Below are 27,796 nucleotides of genomic sequence, written 5' to 3' on the forward strand. Positions count from 1 at the left end.
TGTCCAAAGCGGGGATAACCATATATATGGTTACGTATATAACGTTATAATTAATGGTCAAATCGTTTTACCCACAGTTTGTGAACTGCCACTGAAGACGCCGTGAGCACATGATCGCTGCTCTGTATCATCGAACAATCGTCTCCCTCTGTGAATAGCTGGTAAATGTTACAAATTGTAAATATATGTTTTTTTATATAATTTGCATTTAGAAATAGTGTATGTTGACAATTTCTGGATTACTTTCTACTTCGTCATAACCGGCTCTTCAACGTAATAAATGCAACTGGTATGTGGGAATTCAAGATTTTAAAAATCCAATCATTTGATCGGAAAGTAATCTTATCAAAACTTGCTAGGAAAAGTGGTATATTTATAAAATATATGTTCAACAATTTTAGTATACAAATGAAAGGGCGTATAGAACTAATTAATTCAAGTAAAAGAACCATAGTGAACATGGGTCGAAATCTTAAAAGGTGTTCGAGATAAAAGTTGATTTTGTCTCAACAGAAATGTGTTGTAACCGAATTAAGAACATCGAATTATCTCGAAAAATATGAGTGATATGAAAAAATATGCTAAAAGAAAATTGCAGTGAAGTGTTACATATTATGATTGGAGGTATTGGACGATGAAGTGATCGTGAAATGTTCTGCAAAGGACACATTATAATTCTTAAATAGAACCTTATAGTGTCTACTCCATGTTTCTGAAGCTGACATTCAGTCGTTTTCAAACCAATAGAAATTAAATTTTTTGGTTAACTGTTAGCAAGATATACACATCCGAATTGTAGTATAAAGGCACGTACAAAATGTAAGAAAAGTTCATGGAAATATTAATGGCTGTGTAATAATATAAAACTTGTTTAGAGCGTTACTTTTTTTATATCTTTCAATTCTTTCAAAGGTCAATAATATGTTAATTTAGAAAATCTTTTAATGCTTGAAAATTTAAGAAATATTTGAATCATTACTTTATTCAAGCTTTCCTTAAATATATATAGTGGTGGTTTACTATTAGATGATATTGAAAATGTGGATCTTCAGTAAAAAGAGAATTAGGAAAACAATATATATTTAATAAGATAAAGAAAACAATACGGACAACACGTAAAAAATACAACACACGACTCTCGCACCAAAAATGTTCTTCTCCGCTGTCGCTCACCAAAATGTCCTCATGCACGCATTTCCACTCGCTTTTAACACACACCCCCATTCGCTCTGTCTTTCTCACCTTTGCACCCTTCTCACTCGCATCTTTCGTCCATAGTCAAAATTCACGCAGTCACGTACACACTTTTCTCACGGTTCAGTCGCTCAGTTCCAGACACTCTTCCTCGCATTCTTTCAGCCACTCGAAATTGTCTAATTTCTACAATAAATATTCTAGATACTACACTCGGCCATTCCTGACCGAACATCTGTCCTCAGATGTTTCATTTTCACTTTCTAGGTTCTCTCGGTGTCACTACACATAATTATTTTACAATCATTTTATGATAATAATGTAGTAGCATATTACATGTATTATTTATTTAATATTGCTTGGAACTAAATTATCTGAAAATTTGTAATGGTCAATGGAAATTTAGAAATATATAATACAACTAAATAGTAAATAGTCAAAGTTATTATAATAATAATATTATACTAAAGTTAGTATAATAATTTAGCTTTCTCGATAAAACTTTATATTTTTTTATACTATAAACGACTCACATCCAAAATAAGTTATCAAAAATTCAACAATGAATAATAAAAAAGTAATTTTCTAATACAGATAAATGTGGAATTAATCAAGTAATGACAGGCTTTATATTTGTTTTTCTACGTTCGTGAATCAAAAGTAACTGTTATTTTTTTAAATTAAGTCCTACAATTCAATAGAGATTTGAAGACGAAAAGTATCAACTAAATATTTTTTTCTATATGGTTTATTACGATTTCAATTTACGAATGGAGGAATTACCTTATTGCAAGATAAAGTCATCATCTATTCAGTAATTTTTTTCTGGTATTACCACATTTTTCAACAATTTAAATAAAATTGACCCCTTACTTTTCTAAACAATAGAACAAGTTTCGTAATTCTGTGGAAGAATACAAATTAAAAAACGATAACACTCTTATCTACAGACATTAGTGCATGCTTGGGTCCATTAGAAGATAAAAGATCATTTGTTCATTTGCAGATAAGCAACTTTTTATAACTGTATGTCCCATTATCACATTATCGGTTCATTTGTTCAAAATATTATCTTCGATAAATAGAGATTAAATATTGCGTTCAGCAAAGTGGGGTACTTACACTGGAGTACGATCACACAGTTCGGTAGCATACGAACGTTGTCCGTGCTCATAGAACATTGTGCACAATTTAGTGCTTATAATCAGTGTAACTATAGAGACTTTTAAAGGGTAAATATAATAACCTCATGTTATTGTAAACATAAATGATTCTTTATTAGAAAAATCAATATTTTCGATACTGTTTCATGTTCGTAACAGTATGTTGTTTATCGTGTGTGTAACAGCTTTCTTATAGCAAGCGTATTATCAAATTTTGCTTCATTACTCAGAAGAGAAATTCAGGTTCCTTATCATTTCGCCATGCATTGCGCTTACGTTATTTCTTTACGTTGGTTCGTAATTAATCACAGACGAAAAATATTCAGATTCGATATTTTAAAAAACAAGACAACCCATAAATAAGTTGTATTATGCATTGCATAATCTCTTTATTCTTGGCTGTGCACATTTTACTAACTGTATTATATCCAAGTACACGCAACAAATATTCGCACTTACTTTTTTTCAAAAAGACGTTTTTAAATTAGCAAAAAGTTCATGTAGGATCATACTTCCAATACAGAAGTCACCGTTTAGAGGACACTGTGTATAATTGTTTCGTAATTGTCGCACTGTGTTTCTAAGAACCAATTTTCATTACTTATTAAACATTTTTAATTTTTGTGACAGTATTAATATAATAAAATTAGCACATCCATAAGACCCTTCTAACGATAATTGATTCTAAGAAATGTTCCACAGGACAAATTGCAGGAATTACTTGCGATTTAAATAAAAAAAATAATTTTTATCCATCAGGTGCTTCCAAAATGGCACTCATCACCCCATATTGGGGTCTAGATGGCATCCTTATCCTCTCGTCGCTTCTCATCGCTGCATACTTGTATGCAACCAGAAAATTTAGATACTGGGCTAAAAGGGGCGTCCTGGAATTTCCACCGACGCCATTCATTGGAAATTTTAAGGATTGTCTTTTACTTAAAAAATCAGCTTCGGATTTCGTGAAGAAACTGTACGACAATGGCAAAGGATTACCTTATGTGGGATTCTATATTTTCGACAAACCATTCTTGCTAGCTCGGGATCCTGAGCTTGTGAAGAATATCTTGGTGAAAGACTTCAACGTATTCAATGACAGACACGCATCTACGGATGTAACCGATCGACTGGGATACGCGAACGTGTTCTTAATGAAGAATCCTGGCTGGAAGGTATTAAGGGCAAAGCTGACACCCATTTTCACTTCCGGGAAATTGAAGAAAATGTTCGAATTGATGAATATGGTCGCTGATGAATTGGATCTGTACCTTGAGAAACAAAATTTAGGTTGGTATAGTTTATAAGGCTTATGTAATAAATGAGGCTAATATTAATAATTGTCGCTTAATATTTTTAATATGCGCGGCTTTTTAGGATTATGTAATTAACAACGCATAATAATTACACGCTCATTTATTTATTTATTAAATTATTTTTAATTAATTTATCTTTCAAAGAGTAAGCTGTCATGGTTTTTTATTGTTTTGTTAACGAATATTTACTGTTAAGGACGTGGTATATTTTGATATATCTTAATACATTACAGTTGTAAATAAATAACGTCGCGAACAAAAATTTAATTCTTAATCATATATAAAATACATACGTGTTTTTCATGATTTATAAAATTTCTAGAATGATTAATAAAACATTCTGACTTACTATTGGATAAGGTTATTAGATCCCAATTCATAGAAATATTAGAATATTTACATTTATTATGATATATTACTCGGTACAAACTTTTTTTCAACTGCGTATTTTCAAGTATACATTGCACAAAATAGAAAACAAGTAAAAACTTAATTTTAATGTTTCAACTATTTTATTCCGGAATATTTTCTATAAATGTTAGTAGTCATATTGTTGAAAATTTTACGCAGATCATGATAAGGTGATGGAAATGAAAGAACTTTGCGCTAATTTCACCACGGACCTCATCGGCAGCACTGCGTTTGGCTTACGAGTGAATTCTGTGCACGATCACAATGCAGCGTTCCGTCGTTATGGTAGAAAAATTTTCGACTACAACATATTCCGTGGCATGGAGTTCCTAATAATATTCTTTATGCCGCACTTAACCAAATACACTGGCGCTAAATTCTTTGGCAAGGAAGCCAGCAATTTCCTTCGTACTGTTTTCTGGCAAGTGATCGACGAACGAATGGCATCGGGAGAAAAAAGGAACGATCTCATCGACCTTCTGATTGAACTTAAGCAAAAGTACGGAGATCAGGAAGAATTCGAAGGTTTTAGTAAGTAGTTATTTTAATAATTGAATCATTCTTATTTGTTGTATACGTTATGGACAATTAAACTATTTATTTATTAAATTGATTATTTAAAAGTCAGTAATGCTTCATTCAATTGTTTCTATTATTTTCTATCCGTTAATTCTGAGATGAAAATTGTACTCAGAATAAGAATAAAAAATATTAGGAAAAGAATAGAATACTCGTATTCTTTAAAAGGCAAATGAATTATGTATTTAATATAAAAAGAAATAGTCCGCATCTTCGATGTGTTTACTTAGCTGCAACGTCAAGGCATTATATATCATTATGATCAAGTAGTAATATTTTCGATCTTTCTATATGTTTTCTGTATTAATCAGGTTTCGTTTAATTCGTGTTACAGAATTCAGTGGCGATGATTTGGTGTCGCAGGCGGCTGTTTTCTTTAGTGGTGGCTTCGAAACTTCCTCTACCACAATGTCTTTCACTCTTTACGAGATGGCGTTGAACTTAGAAGTACAAAAAACTTTGCGGGAAGAAATACTGAAAGCACTTGAGGAAACTGGTGGAAAAATTACGTATGATATGGTATGTTATATAACTTATAGTTTACAGATCGTTCACTAATCTGTAAAGTGTATCTGACTTGCAAAATTAATCATTATGATATAACCGGTTATGTAACATTTACACTACGTTTCTCATACGTTGTTGCACATTAAATTTGCAACGGTCACACTTATGTCATAATAGGATAAACAAAATGTAATTTAAAATCTAATACATGTGAATTTAACGTTTCGCACTGAAGAGTGATTCTCAATCGCAGTAAAATTATAGAGCTTGATGAAATGAAGCTTTAGATTACTCAAGTAACGTTCATTGGTATTGCACAAATATGTAATCAAGTTATCAGGAATTAACAGAAGTAAAACAGAGATTGAGTACTTCATAATACGAACTTATTCGAGCACTCTAGTTTTGTCCCGATCATTACGTTTGAAGCAAGCAACTAAGTAATGAATAATTAATGACAACTATCATTGACCTTGCCTTTTCTGTTGTTGATAATATGGGTAAATATAGAATAAATACTACGAAGAAACTAAGCACCATGTCAGTTTTCAGAAGCAGGTGCTTTTATCTTTGAACTCTTTCTGTCTGAAAATGCATGGTACATGTATTTTACAGCAGTTGGCAATAGCTATAAAATACTTTCATTTCAATATTTAAAGTAATTGTACCTACCTTTTTTTTATTGGAATAATGTTTTGACTGAAAACCTTGAATTGTTTTGAAAAGAATCCTGTAGTGATTTTTGTATTATATAAACTAAGACCTCTGAATACTTTATTGTACAAACTGTATCTAACATAATTAATAAACCTGTATATTTTACAGCATGTATAAAGGAGACGTATCTTTCTTACAGATTATGACACTACCATACCTTGACATGGTAGTTTCAGAAACCCTTCGCAAGTATCCACCGCTAGGATTTCTGGATCGAGTCGCATCAACCGACTATAAAGTCCCCAATTCTGATTTGGTGATTGAGAAAGGTACTCCAGTGTACATATCTATGACAGGGATACACTATGACCCAGAATATTTCCCTGAACCGGAGAAATTCGATCCCATGAGATTCAGTGACGAAGTGAAGAAAACGAGGCCAGCTTTCACTTACTTCCCCTTCGGCGAAGGACCGCACATCTGTATCGGTTAGTGATTTCTTAAAATATCTTTGTTCTTTCAATGTTATTAGGACATTCCTTCAAAAATCTCATTACCTCACCCACTGAATATTGTATACCTTTGTGTCATTTCAAAGCTGAAAGATAACTTATTGTCTACTTTAATAATAGTCTATTAATATATCCACAGTCTTATAATATCAATAACTATTAGTACAATCTCTTAATAACTAATCTAATAATAACATTAACTTTACGATTTGGAAATTATATTTTTCGCTTCACATTGTTGATGTTAACAATATACTGTTGTAATATTCGTTGCCGCACTAATTTTTGATAATGGAATATATATCAGTGATAAAATATCATTCTTTTAGAATATAATCCGTTGGCTTCTTTAAAATGATATATAACCTACAGTGATTATCATTATCTTCGAATCATGTAATTAAATGTGACGATAAGATTGTATTCGACACGTACTTATGTACTGTATATGCACGAAGAAAATTACTTTTGTTTCGTTTCCTGTAAACGAGCTAGGAACATAGAACAAATGGATTTTCTTAGGAACCATTATTATATTACGAATACAACATTACTAATAGATGCCAGGAATAGAGATACATACATACACACTAATATTAATTTCCTTCATTAAATTAGTGAAACATTGGTTAAAATTGAACTTCAATTCATTACTAACAACAAAATTGCACGAACTTTTTGCGCTACCTAATATCTAAGTAATTACTTTATTAACACTATACGTATGGCGACCGATCAACTGACAGGTTTTAAGATATGATTTAAACTTCTGTGCCTTCTTCCGTTCATTTAACATTATATAAATTCCTGCATTATCAAGCCAATCAGCTTCTAATTTTCGTCCTTCCTCTTGTTGTTCTTCGTATGTAGAAAAATTTACGGTCCAATTTGTTTACTTTTATTCTCTAACCAATTATTTAACTGGTTACTTTCATTTCACGATGTTTCAGGACTTCGAATGGGTCTTCTGCAATCGAAGCTGGGTGTAATCAAAGTGTTGAGCAAGTATGAACTCTCACCTTGCGAGAAAACGAGAATTCCTATGGTTACAGATCCGAAAGGACTCACCACAACAGCCTTAGACGGAATATACTTGAATGTCCGGAAGATCAATACTGCAGCTGGTTAAATTACCTTAAATATCTTTATAAATTTGTACAAAACTGTTATATTACTTGTATAATTGAATAATAATTTAATATCCCTTTTATAAAATGCATTATAGTAATGCTCGACTTTTTATATACAAGTATTATGGATCAATTCCGGAAAGGTCATGGTACAGCAAAGAGATGTTGTAAAATATATTTTAAATTGTATTTAATTGCTGAATCGAGGTGAAAGTAAAGAAGAAAAGTTAAAGACAGAAAACAATAGATAAACTTATAAAAATGCACGATGCAAATTTTAATTCCCCAGAATTCCTCCAATTACAGGCGAACTGTATTAACAATTGTATTAATAATTGAATATTTCACTTCGTTGTTTAATTATTTGGTTAAAGAAAATAGGAATTTATAATACTGATTCTACGATATCTATATCTGACAATAAATACAGTTTTTACTGCACTTGATTGCAGAATATAAGCACATTACACATGAAGTGATTTTAAAAATTTGTAGAAACATAACCTTTTTTCCAAAAAAACACTTGAGTTTCATTCCGTAATACTTTTGAGCCTTTGCTGCATATAATAAGCACAATACATTGCAATAAAAAGATTAATTCCGAAAATGAAGGTCCAGGTCAGTTTTTTAATCTCTTTTATGAATACACATATAAGAAAACTACTAACGATAGGTAGTTAAAATTTGTCGTAAAAAATAGGGGATAGTTGCCCGAATATGTAGCTATACAGATTTTGAATATTGCGTATCATTAAATGCTCGTAAATGATGATAAAATTTTAAAAAAGGGTAGATGCACATACTTTATACGCACTTCTGCTACATTTCTACGAAAAGTGGTTTGGCTGGTATGAATTTGCTATGCGGCATTGGATTCGGCAAACATTTCTGAAGAGGAACTCCCTTGCAGAAAGCGCGAGAACGGCTTTTCTTTCGGACAGGTTAAGAAAATCTCTGTGAATAGCTTTGGCGCTACAAGGCCATCGCTCGCTGGCCACGGCTATTCAGAGCCGTGACTATGCGCCCCATTACATTACCTATGTATTTCAAAAAATGTTCTTTACTGTTAGATAGTTATCGTTTGCTTTCTAATTATAATTATAATTTAAAGTTTAATAATAAGAATAATTATAATTAAAAATTTATTTGTAATTTTAAGAACCAACATTACAATTTTCGTAATTTTGTGGAAGAATATAAATTACTGAATCATAATACTCTTATCTAAAGACTTTAGTATCTATTTATTTCATCAGAGGGGAAGATTAAAAATTTTTATTTATCGAAGAAGATATTTTGAACGAATGAACCAATAATGTGATAATTTAGCATGCGATTATAAGGGGAAGCTTATCTAAAAACAGGAAAAATACTCTTGACTTTCAAATGAAATAAACAGATACGAAAGTGGCACTCCTCACCTCGTACTGGGGGCTAGATGGCATTCTCATCTTTTCAACCCTTCTGATCAGCGCATACCTACGTGTAACTAGGAAAAATAAATACTAGGAAAAACGAGGTGTCCTGCAATTTCCAACGACACCATTCATTTGAAACATTAAAGACTGCCTTTTACTCAAACTATCAGGTTCGGAATATCTTAGGCAACTGTACAATAAAGGAAAGGGGTCACCTTACGTAGGATTCTATATTTCTAACAAACCTTTCTTGCTTGCACGAGATCCTGAACTTCTGAAGCATATCTTCGTGAAGGACTTCAACGTGTTCTGTAATAGATATGTATCGCCGAATGTGAAGGACCGGTTTGGATACGCGAACGTTGATAAAGAATCCAAGCTGGAAGATTCTAAGGTCCAAATTGACTCCAATTTTTTCTAATGTAAAACTGAAGAAAATGTTGGATTTAATGCTTGTTATCGCTGAAGATCTGGATCGGTATCTTGAGAAGGAAACTATGGGTAAGTATTCATGCAGTGTAAGTACATCGGCAAATATATTTCTCTTCGACCCGTTAACTTAGAGTACGGTGTTGGATTCGTGGTGAAGATTTTGTATAGGGTTAATATTATAAAAAAACTGTCTCCTACAAATAACAAACTCTCCAATACAATGGAATTGCTTGAATATATTTTTCAGATAACGGTAAGGTATTGAAGCTAAAAGAAGTATGTGCTAGCTTTACTACCGATATGATCGGCAGCACCGTGTTTGGTCTGCGAGTAAATTCATTGGAAGATAGCGAAGCACCGTTCCGACAATTCGCCAGAAAAATGTTCGATTTCAACGATTTTATACGTTCCATCGAACTTTTTCACATATTTTTCATGCCGTCCTTAACTAAATACACTGGTGCTAGATTCTTTAGCAAAGAAGGCAGCGTTTTCCTTCGGTCCATTTTTTGGGATATAGTCAATGAACGTATGGCATCAGGGGAAAAAAGGAACGATCTTATCGATATTCTGATTGAAATGCAACGAGCTCACGAAAATCAAGGCGATCTTGGCGGATTCAGTAAGATATTTCTGCAGCATTTTATTCCTTTCAGATACCTAGATACTACAAAATTTGCTTTATTCTCGAATGTAACTTGTTTTTTAAAACCAGATTATTTAAGTTATATTCATTCGCAGCATACATGAATGTGTAAAATATAATATGAGTTTATATTATAGTTTTTAAATTTTAAGTCATGCGACCATTAGTTTCCTTAAGAAATGTTCCTTACATCCGAACAAGCAAGTCGAATAATACAGAAATTCCAATTTTTATATGTTACTGAAAGTGTAGAAAAAATATTATAAAGGTTTACAATTACTCGCTTACAAATATTTACAATCAATTTGAGATGAAACAATAGACTAGTTTATCCAGAATTGTCATAATTGTATTCTCGCAATGGTGGGTGAAAAGAAATATTCTCAAGATTATTAGACGCCAAACATTTATTTACTTAATTTAGTGACTTCATGATACTAATGAGAGAAACAATGTATGCTTGTAATTTTCGAGTGCTTTAGACTTGTATTTTCAGTATCAATGTAATTTTATTCGATTCCCGTTACAGCATTCAATGGCGACGATTTAGTGGCGCAGGCTGCAATTTTCTTTACTGCCGGTTTTGAAACTTCTTCTACCACTATATCCTTTTCGCTTTACGAGCTCGCATTGAATGAAGAAATACAAACAACTTTGAGGAAGGAAATCCGGGAAGCCCTCAAGGAAACCGATGGAAAAATTACCTATGAATTGGTATGTATTACAGTTTACATATCACTGATTAATTAATGAAACGGACGTGATTTGTGGGACCTATGAATATGACACGATTTGTCGATAGTGTCACTAAACAAACGAGATTTATAGTATGTGGCATTTAATAAGTTTTTATTCTTGACTGTCTGCTCGTCACGAATTGAAGAGTTTTTCTAGAAAACACCGTAAGTACTGAAACTTCACAAATTTTTATTTTTATTATTCTGTACTACGGAATTTAATCGTAATTTTCCTTTTTGTAAATGGCCATCATCAATGGTACTGATAATGTTGAAATTTGACATCATTATGACATAATAGGATAGTACCTTTAATATGACTTTAAGTAATTCTCCTTTTCCTACTGAAAAATTAGAAGTTTGAAACTTACTTAGAAATGAAGGATCGCTTCCTGAAAAAATGGAACTATTTCCTCTAAACATTACTATTTTGTTATTGTAAACATTTTTACTTCATTCTAGTAGCAGAACAAATTTTTTTACAGATTTCGTTACTGTACTGTGACTTGAAATACAAGCAGTATATATATTTAAAAAACGTTGTCAATAAATTCCCAGGGATTGGTTTTTTGCCATTACGCTGGAAAGAACCCTTAACATCCTTATATGTTGAAGATGTATGAAGTAAGCACGTCTCTTTCACAGATTACGACACTGCCGTACCTTCATATGGTTGTCTCAGAAACCCTTCGCAAGTATCCACCGGTAGCATTTGTGGATCGTGTCGTAACCACCGATTATAAGATTCCCAATTCTGATTTGGTGATTGAGGAAGGTACTCCAGTATACATATCTATGATGGGCCTGCACTATGATCCAGAATATTTCCCTGAACCGGAGAAATACGACCCCATGAGATTCAGTGAGGAAAGGAAGAAAACGAGGCCAGCTTTCACTCACTTACCATTCGGCGAAGGACCTCGCGTTTGTATCGGTTCGTAACTTCTCTATCAATGTGGCTTGGTGTTGATAATTATTATTTATAACTATTATAAATAAAAAAGCGACATTTTCCTGTACTGTGTCAATAGAAGGCCAGTGCACCTATGCCTTGCTCGCTTCTAGCCAGACCCGACTTAATTTATAAGGAGCATCCTCTAAAACTTTAACACTCGTCTCAACGTCTAAGGCACGGGTCTACCTGACTGCCTTATTGACGAGTCTACCGGTAGATCCCGGATGAAACGCTCACTCCCTCTCTCCTCTTCATTTATTATAATATAATAATATTTCAATGATATAATATAACAATATTTCAGTAATATAATGTAATAATATTTCGATACTTTCGATACTTTAAACAATTTGTTCCTATTACACAGTTGTCGGACTCTTTTAGTCTTCTGGAGAACCATAATTATAACTATGAATGATAATTTATCAATAGTATTATAAATCCATAATGTATTCTGTTTCAGGACTCCGATTGGGTCTCATGCAATCAAAACTTGATTTAATCCAAATTGTAGGATATTCACATGTACACAATGTATGGTGGACCGACGTGCCCGCGATCGACGCGTGTTTCATTTGTTGTCCTCAGAGATATTTTTGTAGCCGTCCTGCGATGGCAGTCTTTACGCGGATATGGTCCGAATAAAGCGTGCTGCTGTAGACATTACAGTTGGCGACGAGGATATACAGTGAAATATTAGTGAATCGGTGAACAAAGTGGGACCGAGGATCGTGATTCAAAAAGCTCAGAGAAATAACGGAAATCAAGAAATACCAAAAATGGCGACGGCAATTGGCTCGACAAACGAGTACATTAAGAATGAAAATTGGACAATATGGTTCGAGAGGTTGGAACAGTATTTTTTGGCAAACGATGTCTAATACGATTCACTGAATTCGCACAACAATTCGCTGAATTGTTGACGATAATGAAAAAACACACGGAACCTACACCAAATGTGATTCTCGAGCGCTACATATTTAAACAATGTCGGCAACGGGACGACGAGGATATAAAAGCCTTCATAGAATAATTGAAGAGAGTCTCAACGCATTGCAATTTTGGGGAAGATCAACAAGACAGCATGCGAGACTAATTTGTGTGGGGACTCCGAGCAAAAGCATTGCAAAAACGTCTACTGCGGAGAAAAGACTTAACTTCAACAAGGTGACAGAGATGGCCACAGCATTCAAATCGGCGAACCGAGGCGCAGCAGGTATTCACAAAACGGAATAGACCGGAACGTGGGCCAAGCAACCGTCAACCACATCTCCGACAATAGAAAGACGAAACTGGGCGGATCGCGATCATCATGGGATAATCGTAATAATAATCAAGGCAAGAAAGAATGTTTTCGTTGCGGTAAAGACAATCATGTTGCTTCAAATTGTAGATTTCGCGATTATAAATGCAATAAATGTAATAAAATAGAACATCTCACGAGGGTTCGCAAAACGAAAAGGCCGGGAAACGGAAATAAAGGCGCGGAAAATTTTAAGGGAAAAAGGCAAAAGCGAAACGCGAATAACCAAAATTTCTTATCTGAGTGCGAAGATTTAAATGATAATTGGGATAAGGTTTTTCGAATCGCGGAAGAATCGAGCGAGAATATTAACAATGTTATGCCTTATGAGATAATGTTAAATGTAGAGAATAATGAAATAACGTTCGAAATAGACACGGATTCACCGATATCCGCAATTTCCGCGAAGTTTTTTGAGAATTCGGTATTAAGTAAAGCGACGTTGCATAGAACCAATCGAAAGTTCAAAAGCTATTCGGGCGACCCTATTGTACCTTGCGGTATTCTGATAGTCGAGGTTAAGCACAATAATAAATGTCATAAGTTATAATTATTTGTCTTGCCTAGCACAAGTTTGCCAATAATTGGCCGAGATTGGTTATCAAGTATGAACATTTTGAAAGAAGGAAAACAGGAAAGTGTAAAAACCATAAAAATAGGAAATAGCGGGAATTGCAGTGTGGATTATATTTTGAGGGAATTCGACGACGTATTTTCAGATGAGTTAGGCAAATATACAAAAGGTAAATTGAAATTACATTTAAAGGAAAATGCGATACCAGTTTTTCTAAAACCACGTCCAGTGCCGTACGCTATGCGAGAAAAAATCGAAACCGAGTTGGGTAGGTTAGTTAATGAGGGAATTTTAGCACCGGTGGAAAGTAGTGATTGGGCAACGCTGATAGTGCCAGTTTTGAAAAGCAATGGTCAAATCCGTATGTGCGGAGATTATAAGGTCACTTTAAATCCTAACCTAAAAACCGATAGATATCCTGTTCTGCGAATTTAGGATTTATTTGCAAATATTAAACCCGGACTAGCAATAACGAAAATTGATATGTCTCAAGTGTATCAGCAAGTGGAATTAGAGGAGGAGTCTCGACCTTTTACCACGATTTCAACTCATAAGGTGTTATTTGTTTGCAAAAGGTTAAGTTTCGGAATTTCCTCTGCCCTCGGTTTGTTTCAAAGGGAAATTGAAAAGCTACTTGTGGGAATTGAAGGGGTTGTTGGATTTTTCGACGATATTCTGATAACGGGGGAAACAAAAAAAACATGATAAGCGGTTAAGAGAAGTTTTACGCCGTTTAAAAGAAGCGGGATTGAAATTGAATAAAACGAAATGTAAATTCGCGGTGGATGGAGTAAATTTTCTGTGGTACAAATTGAGTCAAAAGGGTATTCAAGTATCGAATGAGAGGATTGAGGCGATTTTGAAAATTAAAGAACCAAACTCGGTGGTTGAATTGCAGTCCTTTTTGGAAATGATTAATTATTATTCTAAATTTATCAGAAATTATTCATCAATGATTCATCCGCTTTATAAATTACTGCAAAAAGATAAAAAATGGAAATGCACTCCGGAATGCAAAAGGGCATTCATGGAGGCAAAAAAGAGTCTCACTTCGTGTGAAGCTTTAATGCTTTACGACGAGAAATTGCCACTAAAAATCACAACGGACGCTTCACGATTCGGAATTGGTGCAGTTTTGTCGTATGTTCTTGAGGGTAATATTGAACGCCCAGGTGCTTTCGCTTCGCGTACTTTAACCAAGGCTGAAACAGATTATTCGCAGCAAGATCGGGAAGCATTGGGATTGGTTTTCGGGGTCAAAAAATTCCATTAATTTGGTTATGGAAGACATTTTCTTTTGGAAACAGATCACAGACCATTAACTTTCATTTTCGGGAAGAAAAAGGGATTGCCACAAGTGGCAGCGTCACGTGTACAACGCTGGAGCGTATTTTTGTTGGGGTACGACTATGAAATCAGATTTATTTAGGGGAAGGATAATGGGAGCGCAAATTTCTTATCACGTTACGTCCAACGAACTAAAAATACGGTTGAAAAAGAAGCTGATAATGATTTTACGTATTAAAATTTTGTTACAAATGGAATTAAAGTCATTTCAGTAGAAGTCAAGTTTAGAAAGTAAAACCGACGTTGTAACTCAAAAGGAGATCGTTGAAGAATCGAAATCTGTAAACGGACCTGTTGCGATGCCACAGTCAAATAATGTACATATGTGACATTAATGCGAACACTTCTAATGTTAAGGCGGACGCTTCGCAAAAGCCAGCGTCCACTCTTCCGGCGATTGTTCCACGCCGTTCAATGCGAATTAAGAAAACGCGAGAAATTTTTAGGTTATAAGCCAAATTAAGTGCGGAGGATTGTAGGATATTCACATGTACACAATGTATGGTGGACCGGCGCGTGTTTCATTTGTTGTCCACAGAGACATTTTTGTAGCCGTCCTGCGACAGCAGTCTTCACGCGGCATGGTCCGAATAAAGCGTGCTGCTCTAGACATTACACAAATTGTGAGCAAATACGAGGTGTCTCCTTGCAAAGAAACAATTAGTCCGTTGGCTATGAACCCAAAAGCAATATTTACCACAGCGCTAAATGACATACACTTGTACGTTCGGAAGATTAGTTAGTTCAGTGGCTGCTTAAATCGTCTGTGATATCGATAGTTGTGCAGAATACGAATGCAACAGTTTTCATAAAATGGACAGGTGTCGTAGAAATCGATATTTTTAACAACTTTTTGCTAGAAGCAAGAAAACAATTTAATTCATTTATGAATTCTTCATCTTTATTAAAAGAAACAATGATACTAACCTGTCATGTTATTTATGTAACAACATGTTAAAAATATTGTGTATAGGATAATAATTAGACAAAAATCGAACAATGTAGATATTCTGGAAGTTTATATCATACTAACAACATAGAAGTGTCAGTATTACAATACATCACCATACGCTAGTTTAAAACACCACTTTCACTTAATGTCTGTTATGAACCAAGCATACTTACATTGTTTTTAATTATTTATACATAGTAATTACAATATATTTTATCATCGTCACAGTTGTTTAAGAATTCCCTTTTTTAAATAAATGTTGAGCTTTCCTTCTATGCATATCCTTGGTTACACTTCAGTTATCTAGTTGCAAAAATTAAAAATGTAATATTTAGTTTACTTCCATATTGTGAAAAAACGTAATTAAATTACGAAAGTTGATATGTCGCATTAATGGTTGAGATGGAAATATTGGACTCAGAATGTAAGTTTTCGTAAAATGAAATATTCGTATTTCGCGCAGTACTACATGTTTATTCTTATATTTTATTAATATATCGGTCTGGCTTTGTCGATTTTAAGGAAATGGACCTTCAATTTTACAAATTTTGTATTACATTACCTATCTATGTCAAAAAATATTCTTTACGAAGAATATAAATTAATGAATTATAATACTCTGATCCACAGTCTTTAGTATCTGCTTATTTCATTTAAAAGTCAAGAGTATTTGACCTTTTTTAGATAAGCTTCACCTTATAACTTTATGCTAAATTATCGCATTATCGGTTCCCCTGTACGAAAAATTTATACGTCACTAAATATGCCGTTTAATAAAGAGGGACTTCTTCACTGATGTCAAATCACGCAGTTCGTTAACATACGAACACTGTTCGTGCTCGTGGAACATTGTGCGCAATTTAGTGCTTATAATCAGTGCAACTTTAGAGACTTTCACTTCTGAAGAGTAAATATATTAACCTTAAAAATGATTGTTTATTAAAGAAATTAATATTGTCGATACTATTGCATGTTTCTAACAGTATGTTATTTATCGTGTGTGTAACAGTTTTCTTATAGCAAGTATATTATCAAATTTTCCTTCATTACTCAGAAGAGAAATTCAGGTTTCTTATCATTCTGCCATGCATTGCGCTTACGTTATTTCTTTACGTTGGTTCATAATGCAACAAGCAACATGTCATTGGTGATGCATTTCAAACTGGTTTGACTGTACAGAGGATATACTGTACTTGTAATGGTCACCTTCTTTTCGAAAAACTCGAGATTAACACTTTGAATAATATATATGCATGTATTTCTGACTAATTTTGATAAAGAACGGTGCCATAATTAATATTGAATTACGAATAACGATAATGGACATTTGTTTTGAGAAAAATTATGTCAAAAATATAGAATAAGATCTGCTTCTCTGAAACTACGTCCTCTAAAACATACAATTTCAATATTTAGCACACCCACATGTGATTAATCACAGGCGAAAAATATTCAGATTCAATATTTTAAAAAACAAGACAACCCGTAAATAAGTTGTATTATGCATTGCATAATCTCTTTATTCTTGGCTGTGCACATTTTACTAACTATATTGTATCCAAGTACACGCAACAAATATTCGCACTTATTTTTTTTCAAAAAGACGTTTTTAAATTAGCAAAAAGTTCATGTAGGATCATACTTCCAATACAGAAGTCACCGTTTAGAGGACACTGTGTATAATTGTTTCGTAATTGTCGCACTGTGTTTCTAAGAACCAATTTTCATTACTTATTAAACATTTTTAATTTTTGTGACAGTATTAATATAATAAAATTAGCACATCCATAAGACCCTTCTAACGATAATTGATTCTAAGAAATGTTCCACAGGACAAATTGCAGGAATTACTTGCGATTTAAATAAAAAAAATAATTTTTATCCATCAGGTGCTTCCAAAATGGCACTCATCACCCCATATTGGGGTCTAGATGGCATCCTTATTCTCTCGTCGCTTCTCATCGCTGCATACTTGTATGCAACCAGAAAATTTAGATACTGGGCTAAAAGGGGCGTCCTGGAATTTCCACCGACGCCATTCATTGGAAATTTTAAGGATTGTCTTTTACTTAAACAATCGGCTTCGGATTTCGCGAAGAAACTGTACGACAATGGCAAAGGATTACCTTATGTGGGATTCTATATTTTCGACAAACCATTCTTGCTAGCTCGGGATCCTGAGCTTGTGAAGAATATCTTGGTGAAAGACTTCAACGTATTCAGTGACAGATACGCATGTGCGGATGTAAACGATCGACTGGGATACGCGAATGTGATCTTAATGAAAAATCCTGGCTGGAAGGTATTAAGGTCAAAGCTGACACCCATTTTCACTTCCGGGAAATTGAAGAAAATGTTCGAATTGATGAATATGGTCGCTGATGAATTGGATCTGTACCTTGAGAAACAAAATTTAGGTTGGTATAGTTTATAAGGCTTATGTAATAAATGAGGCTAATATTAATAATTGTCGCTTAATATTTTTAATATGCGCGGCTTTTTAGGATTATGTAATTAACAACGCATAATAATTACACGCTCATTTATTTATTTATTAAATTATTTTTAATTAATTTATCTTTCAAAGAGTAAGCTGTCATGGTTTTTTATTGTTTTGTTAACGAATATTTACTGTTAAGGACGTGGTATATTTTGATATATCTTAATACATTACAGTTGTAAATAAATAACGTCGCGAACAAAAATTTAATTCTTAATCATATATAAAATACATACGTGTTTTTCATGATTTATAAAATTTCTAGAATGATTAATAAAACATTCTGACTTACTATTGGATAAGGTTATTAGATCCCAATTCATAGAAATATTAGAATATTTACATTTATTATGATATATCACTCGGTACAAACTTTTTTTCAACTGCGTATTTTCAAGTATACATTGCACAAAATAGAAAACAAGTAAAAACTTAATTTTAATGTTTCAACTATTTTATTCCGGAATATTTTCTATAAATGTTAGTAGTCATATTGTTGAAAATTTTACGCAGATCAGGATAAGGTGATGGAAATGAAAGAACTTTGCGCTAATTTCACCACGGACCTGATCGGCAGCACTGCGTTTGGCTTACGAGTGAATTCTGTGCACGATCAGAATGCAGCGTTCCGTCGTTATGGTAGAAAAATTTTCGACTACAACGTATTCCGTGGCATGGAGTTCCTAATAATATGCTTTATGCCGCACTTAACCAAATACACTGGCGCTAAATTCTTTGGCAAGGAAGCCAGCAATTTCCTTCGTACTGTTTTCTGGCAAGTGATCGACGAACGAATGGCATCGGGAGAAAAAAGGAACGATCTCATCGACCTTCTGATTGAACTTAAGCAAAAGTACGGAGATCAGGAAGAAATCGAAGGTTTCAGTAAGTAGTTATTTTAATAATTTAATCATTCTTATTTGTTGTATACGTTATGGACAATTAAACTATTTATTTATTAAATTGATTATTTAAAAGTCAGTAATGCTTCATTCAATTGTTTCTATTATTTTCTATCCGTTAATTCTGAGATGAAAAGTGTACTCAGAATAAGAATAAAAAATATTAGGAAAAGATTAGAATACTCGTATTCTTTAAAAGGTAAATGAATTATGTATTTAATATAAAAAGAAATAGTCCGCATCTTCGATGTGTTTACTTAGCTGCAACGTCAAGGCATTATATATCATTATGATCAAGTAGTAATATTTTCGATCTTTCTATATGTTTTCTGTATTAATCAGGTTTCGTTTAATTCGTGTTACAGAATTCAGTGGCGATGATTTGGTGTCGCAGGCGGCTGTTTTCTTTAGTGGTGGCTTCGAAACTTCCTCTACCACAATGTCTTTCACTCTTTACGAGATGGCGTTGAACTTAGAAGTACAAAAAACTTTGCGGGAAGAAATACTGAAAGCACTTGAGGAAACTGGTGGAAAAATTACGTATGATATGGTATGTTATATAACTTATAGTTTACAGATCGTTCACTAATCTGTAAAGTGTATCTGACTTGCAAAATTAATCATTATGATATAACCGGTTATGTAACATTTACACTACGTTTCTCATACGTTGTTGCACATTAAATTTGCAACGGTCACACTTATGTCGTAGTAGGATAATCAAAATGTAATTTAAAATCTAATACATGTGAATTTAACGTTTCGCACTGAAGAGTGATTCTCAATCGCAGTAAAATTACAGAGTTTGATGAAATGAAGCTTTAGATTACTCAAGTAACTTTCATTGGTATTACACAAATATGTAATCATTTCATGGTATTACACAAATATGTAATCAAGTTATCAGGAATTAACAGTAGTAAAACAGGGATTGAGTACTAAATAATAAGAACACATTCGAGCACTCTAGTTTTGTCCCGATTATTACGTCTGAAGCAAGCAACTAAGTAATGAATAATTAATGATAGTTATCATTGACCTTGCCTTTTCTGTTATAGATAATATGTATAAATTTAGAATGAATAATACAAAAAACTAAGTATTATGTCAATTTTCACTTTATGAAAACCTTGAATTGTTTTGAAAAGAATCCTGTACTGATTTTTGTATTATATAAACTGAGACCTCCGAATACTTTATTATACAAACTGTATCTAACATAATTAATAAACCTGTATATTTTACAGTATGTATAAAGGAGACGTATCTTTCTTACAGATTGTGACACTGCCATACCTTGACATGGTAGTTTCAGAAACCCTTCGCAAGCATCCACCGCTAGGATTTCTGGATCGAGTCGCATCGACCGACTATAAAGTCCCCAATTCTGATTTGGTGATTGAGAAAGGTACTCCAGTGTACATTTCTATGACAGGGATGCACTATGACCCAGAATATTTCCCTGAACCGGAGAAATTCGATCCCATGAGATTCAGTGACGAAGTGAAGAAAACGAGGCCAGCTTACACTTACTTCCCCTTCGGCGAAGGACCGCACATCTGTATCGGTTAGTAATTTCTTAAAATATCTTTGTTCTTTCAATGTTATTAGGACATTCCTTCAAAAATCTCATTACCTCACCCACTGAATATTGTATACATTTGTGTCATTTAAAAGATGACAGATAACTTATTGTCTACTTTAATAATAGTCTATTAATATATCTACAATCTTATAATATTAATAACTAGTAGTATAATTTCTTAATAACTCATCTAATAATAATATTAACTTTACGATTTGGAAACTATATTTTTCGCTTCACATTGTTGATGTTAACAATATACTGGAGTAATATTCTTTGCCGTACTAATATTTGATAGTGGAATATATAGTAGTGATTAAATATCATTCTTTTAGAATATAATCCGTTGTCTTCTTTAACACATTGAGCGCCGGTTCCGTGAAAACGTGGGATTCGAAGTATGTCGTTTGAGCGTCGGCCCCGTGAAAACGCGGGATTCTGAGTCTATCGCTTGAGCGCCGGCCCAGCAATAATGCGGATTTCTGGATTTCCATTTCTGAATATGACGAATATACAATTAAAATATACTATTTTTCGAAAATGTATAATGTTTTGAATATTTTTCTTGGCTACTCATTGATCAGATACAAGCGAATGAAACTGGCGTTTGGGCTCAGTGGCCGATACGTTGCCGCCGCTCAGGCTTTAAATGTCTCTTACGTCGCCGGCGCTCAATGTGTTAATATGATATATAACCTAAATTTTCTTAGGTACCATTATTGTATTACGAATACAATATTACTAATAGGTGCCAGAAAAACTTCGTAGAGGTTGCTGAATTAAAATTTACAACTAGCGACATACATACATACACACTAATATTAATTTCCTTCATTAAACTAGTGAAACATTGGTTAAAATTGAACTTCAATTCATTACTAACAACAAAATTGCACGAACTTTTTGCGCTACCTAATATCTAAGTAATTACTTTATTAACACTATACGTATGGCGACCGATCAACTGACAGGTTTTAAGATATGATTTAAACTTCTGTGCCTTCTTCCGTTCATTTAACATTATATAAATTCCTGCATTATCAAGCCAATCAGCTTCTAATTTTCGTCCTTCCCCTTGTTGTTCTTCATATGTAGAAAAATTTACGGTCCAATTTATTTACTTTTATTCTCTAACCAATTATTTAACTGGTTACTTTCATTTCACGATGTTTCAGGACTTCGAATGGGTCTTCTGCAATCGAAGCTGGGTGTAATCAAAGTGTTGAGCAAGTATGAAGTGTCACCTTGCGAGAAAACGCCAATCCCTATGGTTACAAATCCGAAAGGACTCACCAAGACAGCGTTAGGAGGAATATACTTGAATGTCCGGAAGATCAATACAGCAGCTGGTTAAACCACCTTAAATGTCTTTATAAATTTGTACAGAACCGTTATATTACTTGTATAATTGAATAATAATTTAATATCCCTTTTATAAAATGCATTATAGTAATGCTCGACTTTTTATGTACAAGTATTATGGATCAATTCCGGAAAGGTCATGGTACAGCAAAGAGATATTGTAAAATATATTTTAAATTATATTTAACTGCTGAATCGGGGGGAGAATAAAGAAGAAGAATTATAGACAGAAAATAATAGATAAACTTATAAAAATACACGATGGAAATTTTAATTCCCCAGAATTCCTCCAATTATAGGCGAACTGTATTAACAATTGTATTAATAATTGAATATTCTACTTCGTTGTTTAGTTATTTGATTAAGCAGGAAGGTAGTTAAAGAAGATTAAAGAAAATAGGAATTTATAATACTGATTCTACTGCATAAATAAATACAGTTATGAATACAGTTATAATTGATAAATACAGTTTTTACTGCACTTGATTGCAGAATATAAGCACATTACACATGAAGTGATTTTAAAAATTTGTAGAAACTTAACATTTCTTCCAAAAAAGCAATTCAGTTTCACTCCGTGATACTTTTGAGCCCTTGCTGCGCATAATAAGCATAATACATTGCAATAAAAAGATTAATTCCGAAAATGAAGGTCCAGGTCAATTTTTTACTCTCTTATATGAATACACATATAAGACACTTAGACATTTATAACAATTCGCTTTGAAATATATTTGCATAAGAGTATGACGTGTATGTATTTTGCGTATTTGGACACATTGCACCTATGTACATGGATATCTGTAATTTAATTGTCATAAACTATATTAACATATTTAGTTGTAAATTTCTACGCATTAAACTACGAATGGTGTATTATATATATATATTATTGGGTATTTTAATATTTATCGCCTCTGCTACTGTGGAAATAAAATGAAACTTGAAAATTCTATTAAATACTCGGAACGTTTGTATCTTACAAACTATAATTTATATTAAAAATTCTAAAGTTATTCCTACATAATTGGGTGGTCACATTGTGAACTTAGGATGCAATATACACCAAGCAAATCGTCAACTTTACGAGACTTCTCAGAATTTTAATTTACTTGCACATTTATTGAACCGTCCTTTCATGTAAAAGTCAACAGTAAATAATCCGCTCGTTTCACAAAAACAAACGAAGAAGGTATAGATCCTTAACACCGGTTTCATTCTTCTTCCTCAGATTCTATTTTCATTATATCTCAATAGTGGCGAGTGTAAATGACACTGGCAAATGCAAAATGTAGACAATTGTAGATAATACATTTAAACTTCATTTGATTGATCCAATATACATTTGTGCTTTGGAAGACATTTCAATACGGAGCCTGGAACAATGCTTCAAAAAATGGGACCATTCTTTTTCAACATGATAGGGTAGTTGTCGTAAAACTAGAAATATTGTGGATTACTTACAACAAAGAGCATATGAATTATAAAATGGTCGGTAAAATAACTTAATGTAAATACAATTAATAATTTATGAGCACTCCTGAAGAAATTTATGGACGAGATAAACAAAAGGCTATATAAGCCAAAGCCGCTATCCTTATCTGGAAATGAATGTTGAAACGCAGTGTGAAAATTTTATACTATTATAAAATAAATAAAAGCTACGATACGTAAGTACCCGTGAGACTATCACGGAGTATTAGGTTATAAAAATATTAAATAAATTATTGTTAATCATTAATTATTCTTTGCATATAAATAGGGATTCATAACCTTTTCCAGAAATTCGAGCCATACCATATTTTCTTGGAAGTTACGATTTCTTTATACTGTAATTTTTATTAGACAACATAAGAAACTGCTAGCTTTTTAATTTTTATTCTAAAAAGGATATATTTAACAATATCGTGACATTGATATATGTATTCTTATATCTTACACATGACAAATTTTGTATTAATCGTTAGTTTAAAATTAGACTTTTTTCTAATAATCATTTTTACGAATCAGGTCTCTTAAAAATGGTACTCCTCACCTCACACTGGGTGTTAGATGGCATTCTCATCTTCTCGACTCTTCTGATCAGTGCATACCTGTTTGTAACTAGGAAATATAAATACTGGGAAAAACGAGGTGTCCTGCAATTTCCAACGACACCATTCTTTGGAAACTTTAAAGACTGCCTTTTACTCAAGCTATCAGGTTCGGAATATCTTAGGCAACTGTACAATAAAGGAAAGGGGTCACCTTACGTAGGATTCTATATTTTTAACAAACCTTTCTTGCTTGCACGAGATCCTGAACTTCTGAAGCATATCTTCGTGAAGGACTTCAACGTGTTCTGTAATAGATATGTATCGCCGAATGTGAAGGACCGGCTTGGATACGCGAACGTTGCCTTGATAAAGAATCCAAGCTGGAAGATTCTAAGGTCCAAATTGACGCCAATTTTTTCTAATGTAAAACTGAAGAAAATGTTGGATTTAATGCTTGTTATCGCTGAAGATCTGGATCGGTATCTTGAGAAGGAAACTATGGGTAAGTATTCATGCAGTGTAAGTACATCGGCAAATATATTTCTCTTCGACCCGTTAACTTAGAGTACGGTGTTGGATTCGTGGTGAAGATTTTGTATAGGGTTAATATTATAAAAAAACTGTCTCCTACAAATAACAAACTCTCCAATACAATGGAATTGCTTGAATATATTTTTCAGATAACGGTAAGGTATTGAAGCTAAAAGAAGTATGTGCTAGCTTTACTACCGATATGATCGGCAGCACCGTGTTTGGTCTGCGAGTAAATTCATTGGAAGATAGCGAAGCACCGTTCCGACAATTCGCCAGAAAAATGTTCGATTTCAACGATTTTATACGTTCCATCGAACTTTTTCACATATTTTTCATGCCGTCCTTAACTAAATACACTGGTGCTAGATTCTTTAGCAAAGAAGGCAGCGTTTTCCTTCGGTCCATTTTTTGGGATATAGTCAATGAACGTATGGCATCAGGGGAAAAAAGGAACGATCTTATCGATATTCTGATTGAAATGCAACGAGCTCACGAAAATCAAGGCGATCTTGGCGGATTCAGTAAGATATTTCTGCAGCATTTTATTCCTTTCAGATACCTAGATACTACAAAATTTGCTTTATTCTCGAATGTAACTTGTTTTTTAAAACCAGATTATTTAAGTTATATTCATTCGCAGCATACATGAATGTGTAAAATATAATATGAGTTTATATTATAGTTTTTAAATTTTAAGTCATGCGACCATTAGTTTCCTTAAGAAATGTTCCTTACATCCGAACAAGCAAGTCGAATAATACAGAAATTCCAATTTTTATATGTTACTGAAAGTGTAGAAAAAATATTATAAAGGTTTACAATTACTCGCTTACAAATATTTACAATCAATTTGAGATGAAACAATAGACTAGTTTATCCAGAATTGTCATAATTGTATTCTCGCAATGGTGGGTGAAAAGAAATATTCTCAAGATTATTAGACGCCAAACATTTATTTACTTAATTTAGTGACTTCATGATACTAATGAGAGAAACAATGTATGCTTGTAATTTTCGAGTGCTTTAGACTTGTATTTTCAGTATCAATGTAATTTTATTCGATTCCCGTTACAGCATTCAATGGCGACGATTTAGTGGCGCAGGCTGCAATTTTCTTTACTGCCGGTTTTGAAACTTCTTCTACCACTATATCCTTTTCGCTTTACGAGCTCGCATTGAATGAAGAAATACAAACAACTTTGAGGAAGGAAATCCGGGAAGCCCTCAAGGAAACCGATGGAAAAATTACCTATGAATTGGTATGTATTACAGTTTACATATCACTGATTAATTAATGAAACGGACGTGATTTGTGGGACCTATGAATATGACACGATTTGTCGATAGTGTCACTAAACAAACGAGATTTATAGTATGTGGCATTTAATAAGTTTTTATTCTTGACTGTCTGCTCGTCACGAATTGAAGAGTTTTTCTAGAAAACACCGTAAGTACTGAAACTTCACAAATTTTTATTTTTATTATTCTGTACTACGGAATTTAATCGTAATTTTCCTTTTTGTAAATGGCCATCATCAATGGTACTGATAATGTTGAAATTTGACATCATTATGACATAATAGGATAGTACCTTTAATATGACTTTAAGTAATTCTCCTTTTCCTACTGAAAAATTAGAAGTTTGAAACTTACTTAGAAATGAAGGATCGCTTCCTGAAAAAATGGAACTATTTCCTCTAAACATTACTATTTTGTTATTGTAAACATTTTTACTTCATTCTAGTAGCAGAACAAATTTTTTTACAGATTTCGTTACTGTACTGTGACTTGAAATACAAGCAGTATATATATTTAAAAAACGTTGTCAATAAATTCCCAGGGATTGGTTTTTTTGCCATTACGCTGGAAAGAACCCTTAACATCCTTATATGTTGAAGATGTATGAAGTAAGCACGTCTCTTTCACAGATTACGACACTGCCGTACCTTCATATGGTTGTCTCAGAAACCCTTCGCAAGTATCCACCGGTAGCATTTGTGGATCGTGTCGTAACCACCGATTATAAGATTCCCAATTCTGATTTGGTGATTGAGGAAGGTACTCCAGTATACATATCTATGATGGGCCTGCACTATGATCCAGAATATTTCCCTGAACCGGAGAAATACGACCCCATGAGATTCAGTGAGGAAAGGAAGAAAACGAGGCCAGCTTTCACTCACTTACCATTCGGCGAAGGACCTCGCGTTTGTATCGGTTCGTAACTTCTCTATCAATGTGGCTTGGTGTTGATAATTATTATTTATAACTATTATAAATAAAAAAGCGACATTTTCCTGTACTGTGTCAATAGAAGGCCAGTGCACCTATGCCTTGCTCGCTTCTAGCCAGACCCGACTTAATTTATAAGGAGCATCCTCTAAAACTTTAACACTCGTCTCAACGTCTAAGGCACGGGTCTACCTGACTGCCTTATTGACGAGTCTACCGGTAGATCCCGGATGAAACGCTCACTCCCTCTCTCCTCTTCATTTATTATAATATAATAATATTTCAATGATATAATATAACAATATTTCAGTAATATAATGTAATAATATTTCGATACTTTCGATACTTTAAACAATTTGTTCCTATTACACAGTTGTCGGACTCTTTTAGTCTTCTGGAGAACCATAATTATAACTATGAATGATAATTTATCAATAGTATTATAGAACCATAATGTATTCTGTTTCAGGACTCCGATTGGGTCTCATGCAATCAAAGCTTGGCTTAATCCAAATTCTGAGCAAATACGAGGTGTCTCCTTGCAAAGAAACGACTATTCCGTTGGCTTTGAACCCAAAAGCAATATTTACCACATCGTTAGACGATATACCCTTGCACGTTCGGAAGATTAATTAGTTCAGTAGCTGCTTCAATCGTCTGTGATATCGATAGTTGTGCAGAATTCGAATGCTACAGTTTTCATAAAATTGATACGTGTCCTAGAAATCGATATTTTGAACAGTCTTTTGCTAGAAACAAGAAAATAATTTGATTCATTTATGAATACTTCATCTTTATTAAAAGAAACAATGATA

General features: G+C 33.4%; 2 protein-coding genes across 2 annotated transcripts; both read left to right on the top strand.

The window, feature by feature from the left end:
* Positions 1–27,796, top strand: LOC116430890 (uncharacterized). The gene is made up of 17 exons (XM_076367837.1): positions 1–161; positions 3,117–3,644; positions 4,241–4,612; positions 4,995–5,179; positions 6,024–6,312; positions 7,287–7,464; positions 13,525–13,892; positions 17,720–18,247; positions 18,844–19,215; positions 19,598–19,782; positions 20,511–20,799; positions 21,993–22,169; positions 24,190–24,717; positions 24,896–25,270; positions 25,824–26,008; positions 26,678–26,966; positions 27,451–27,796. The coding sequence occupies exons 2-17, from the start codon at positions 3,128–3,130 to the stop codon at positions 27,615–27,617; spliced, it is 5,004 nt and encodes a 1,667-aa protein (XP_076223952.1). The 5' UTR covers positions 1–161; positions 3,117–3,127; the 3' UTR covers positions 27,618–27,796.
* Positions 9,273–11,801, top strand: LOC116434115 (cytochrome P450 6k1). The gene is made up of 5 exons (XM_076367851.1): positions 9,273–9,385; positions 9,564–9,938; positions 10,492–10,676; positions 11,345–11,633; positions 11,731–11,801. The coding sequence occupies exons 1-5, from the start codon at positions 9,322–9,324 to the stop codon at positions 11,784–11,786; spliced, it is 969 nt and encodes a 322-aa protein (XP_076223966.1). The 5' UTR covers positions 9,273–9,321; the 3' UTR covers positions 11,787–11,801.

Source organism: Nomia melanderi, chromosome 5 (genome assembly GCF_051020985.1).
Source record: "Nomia melanderi isolate GNS246 chromosome 5, iyNomMela1, whole genome shotgun sequence".
Classification (NCBI taxonomy): Eukaryota; Metazoa; Arthropoda; class Insecta; order Hymenoptera; family Halictidae; genus Nomia; species Nomia melanderi.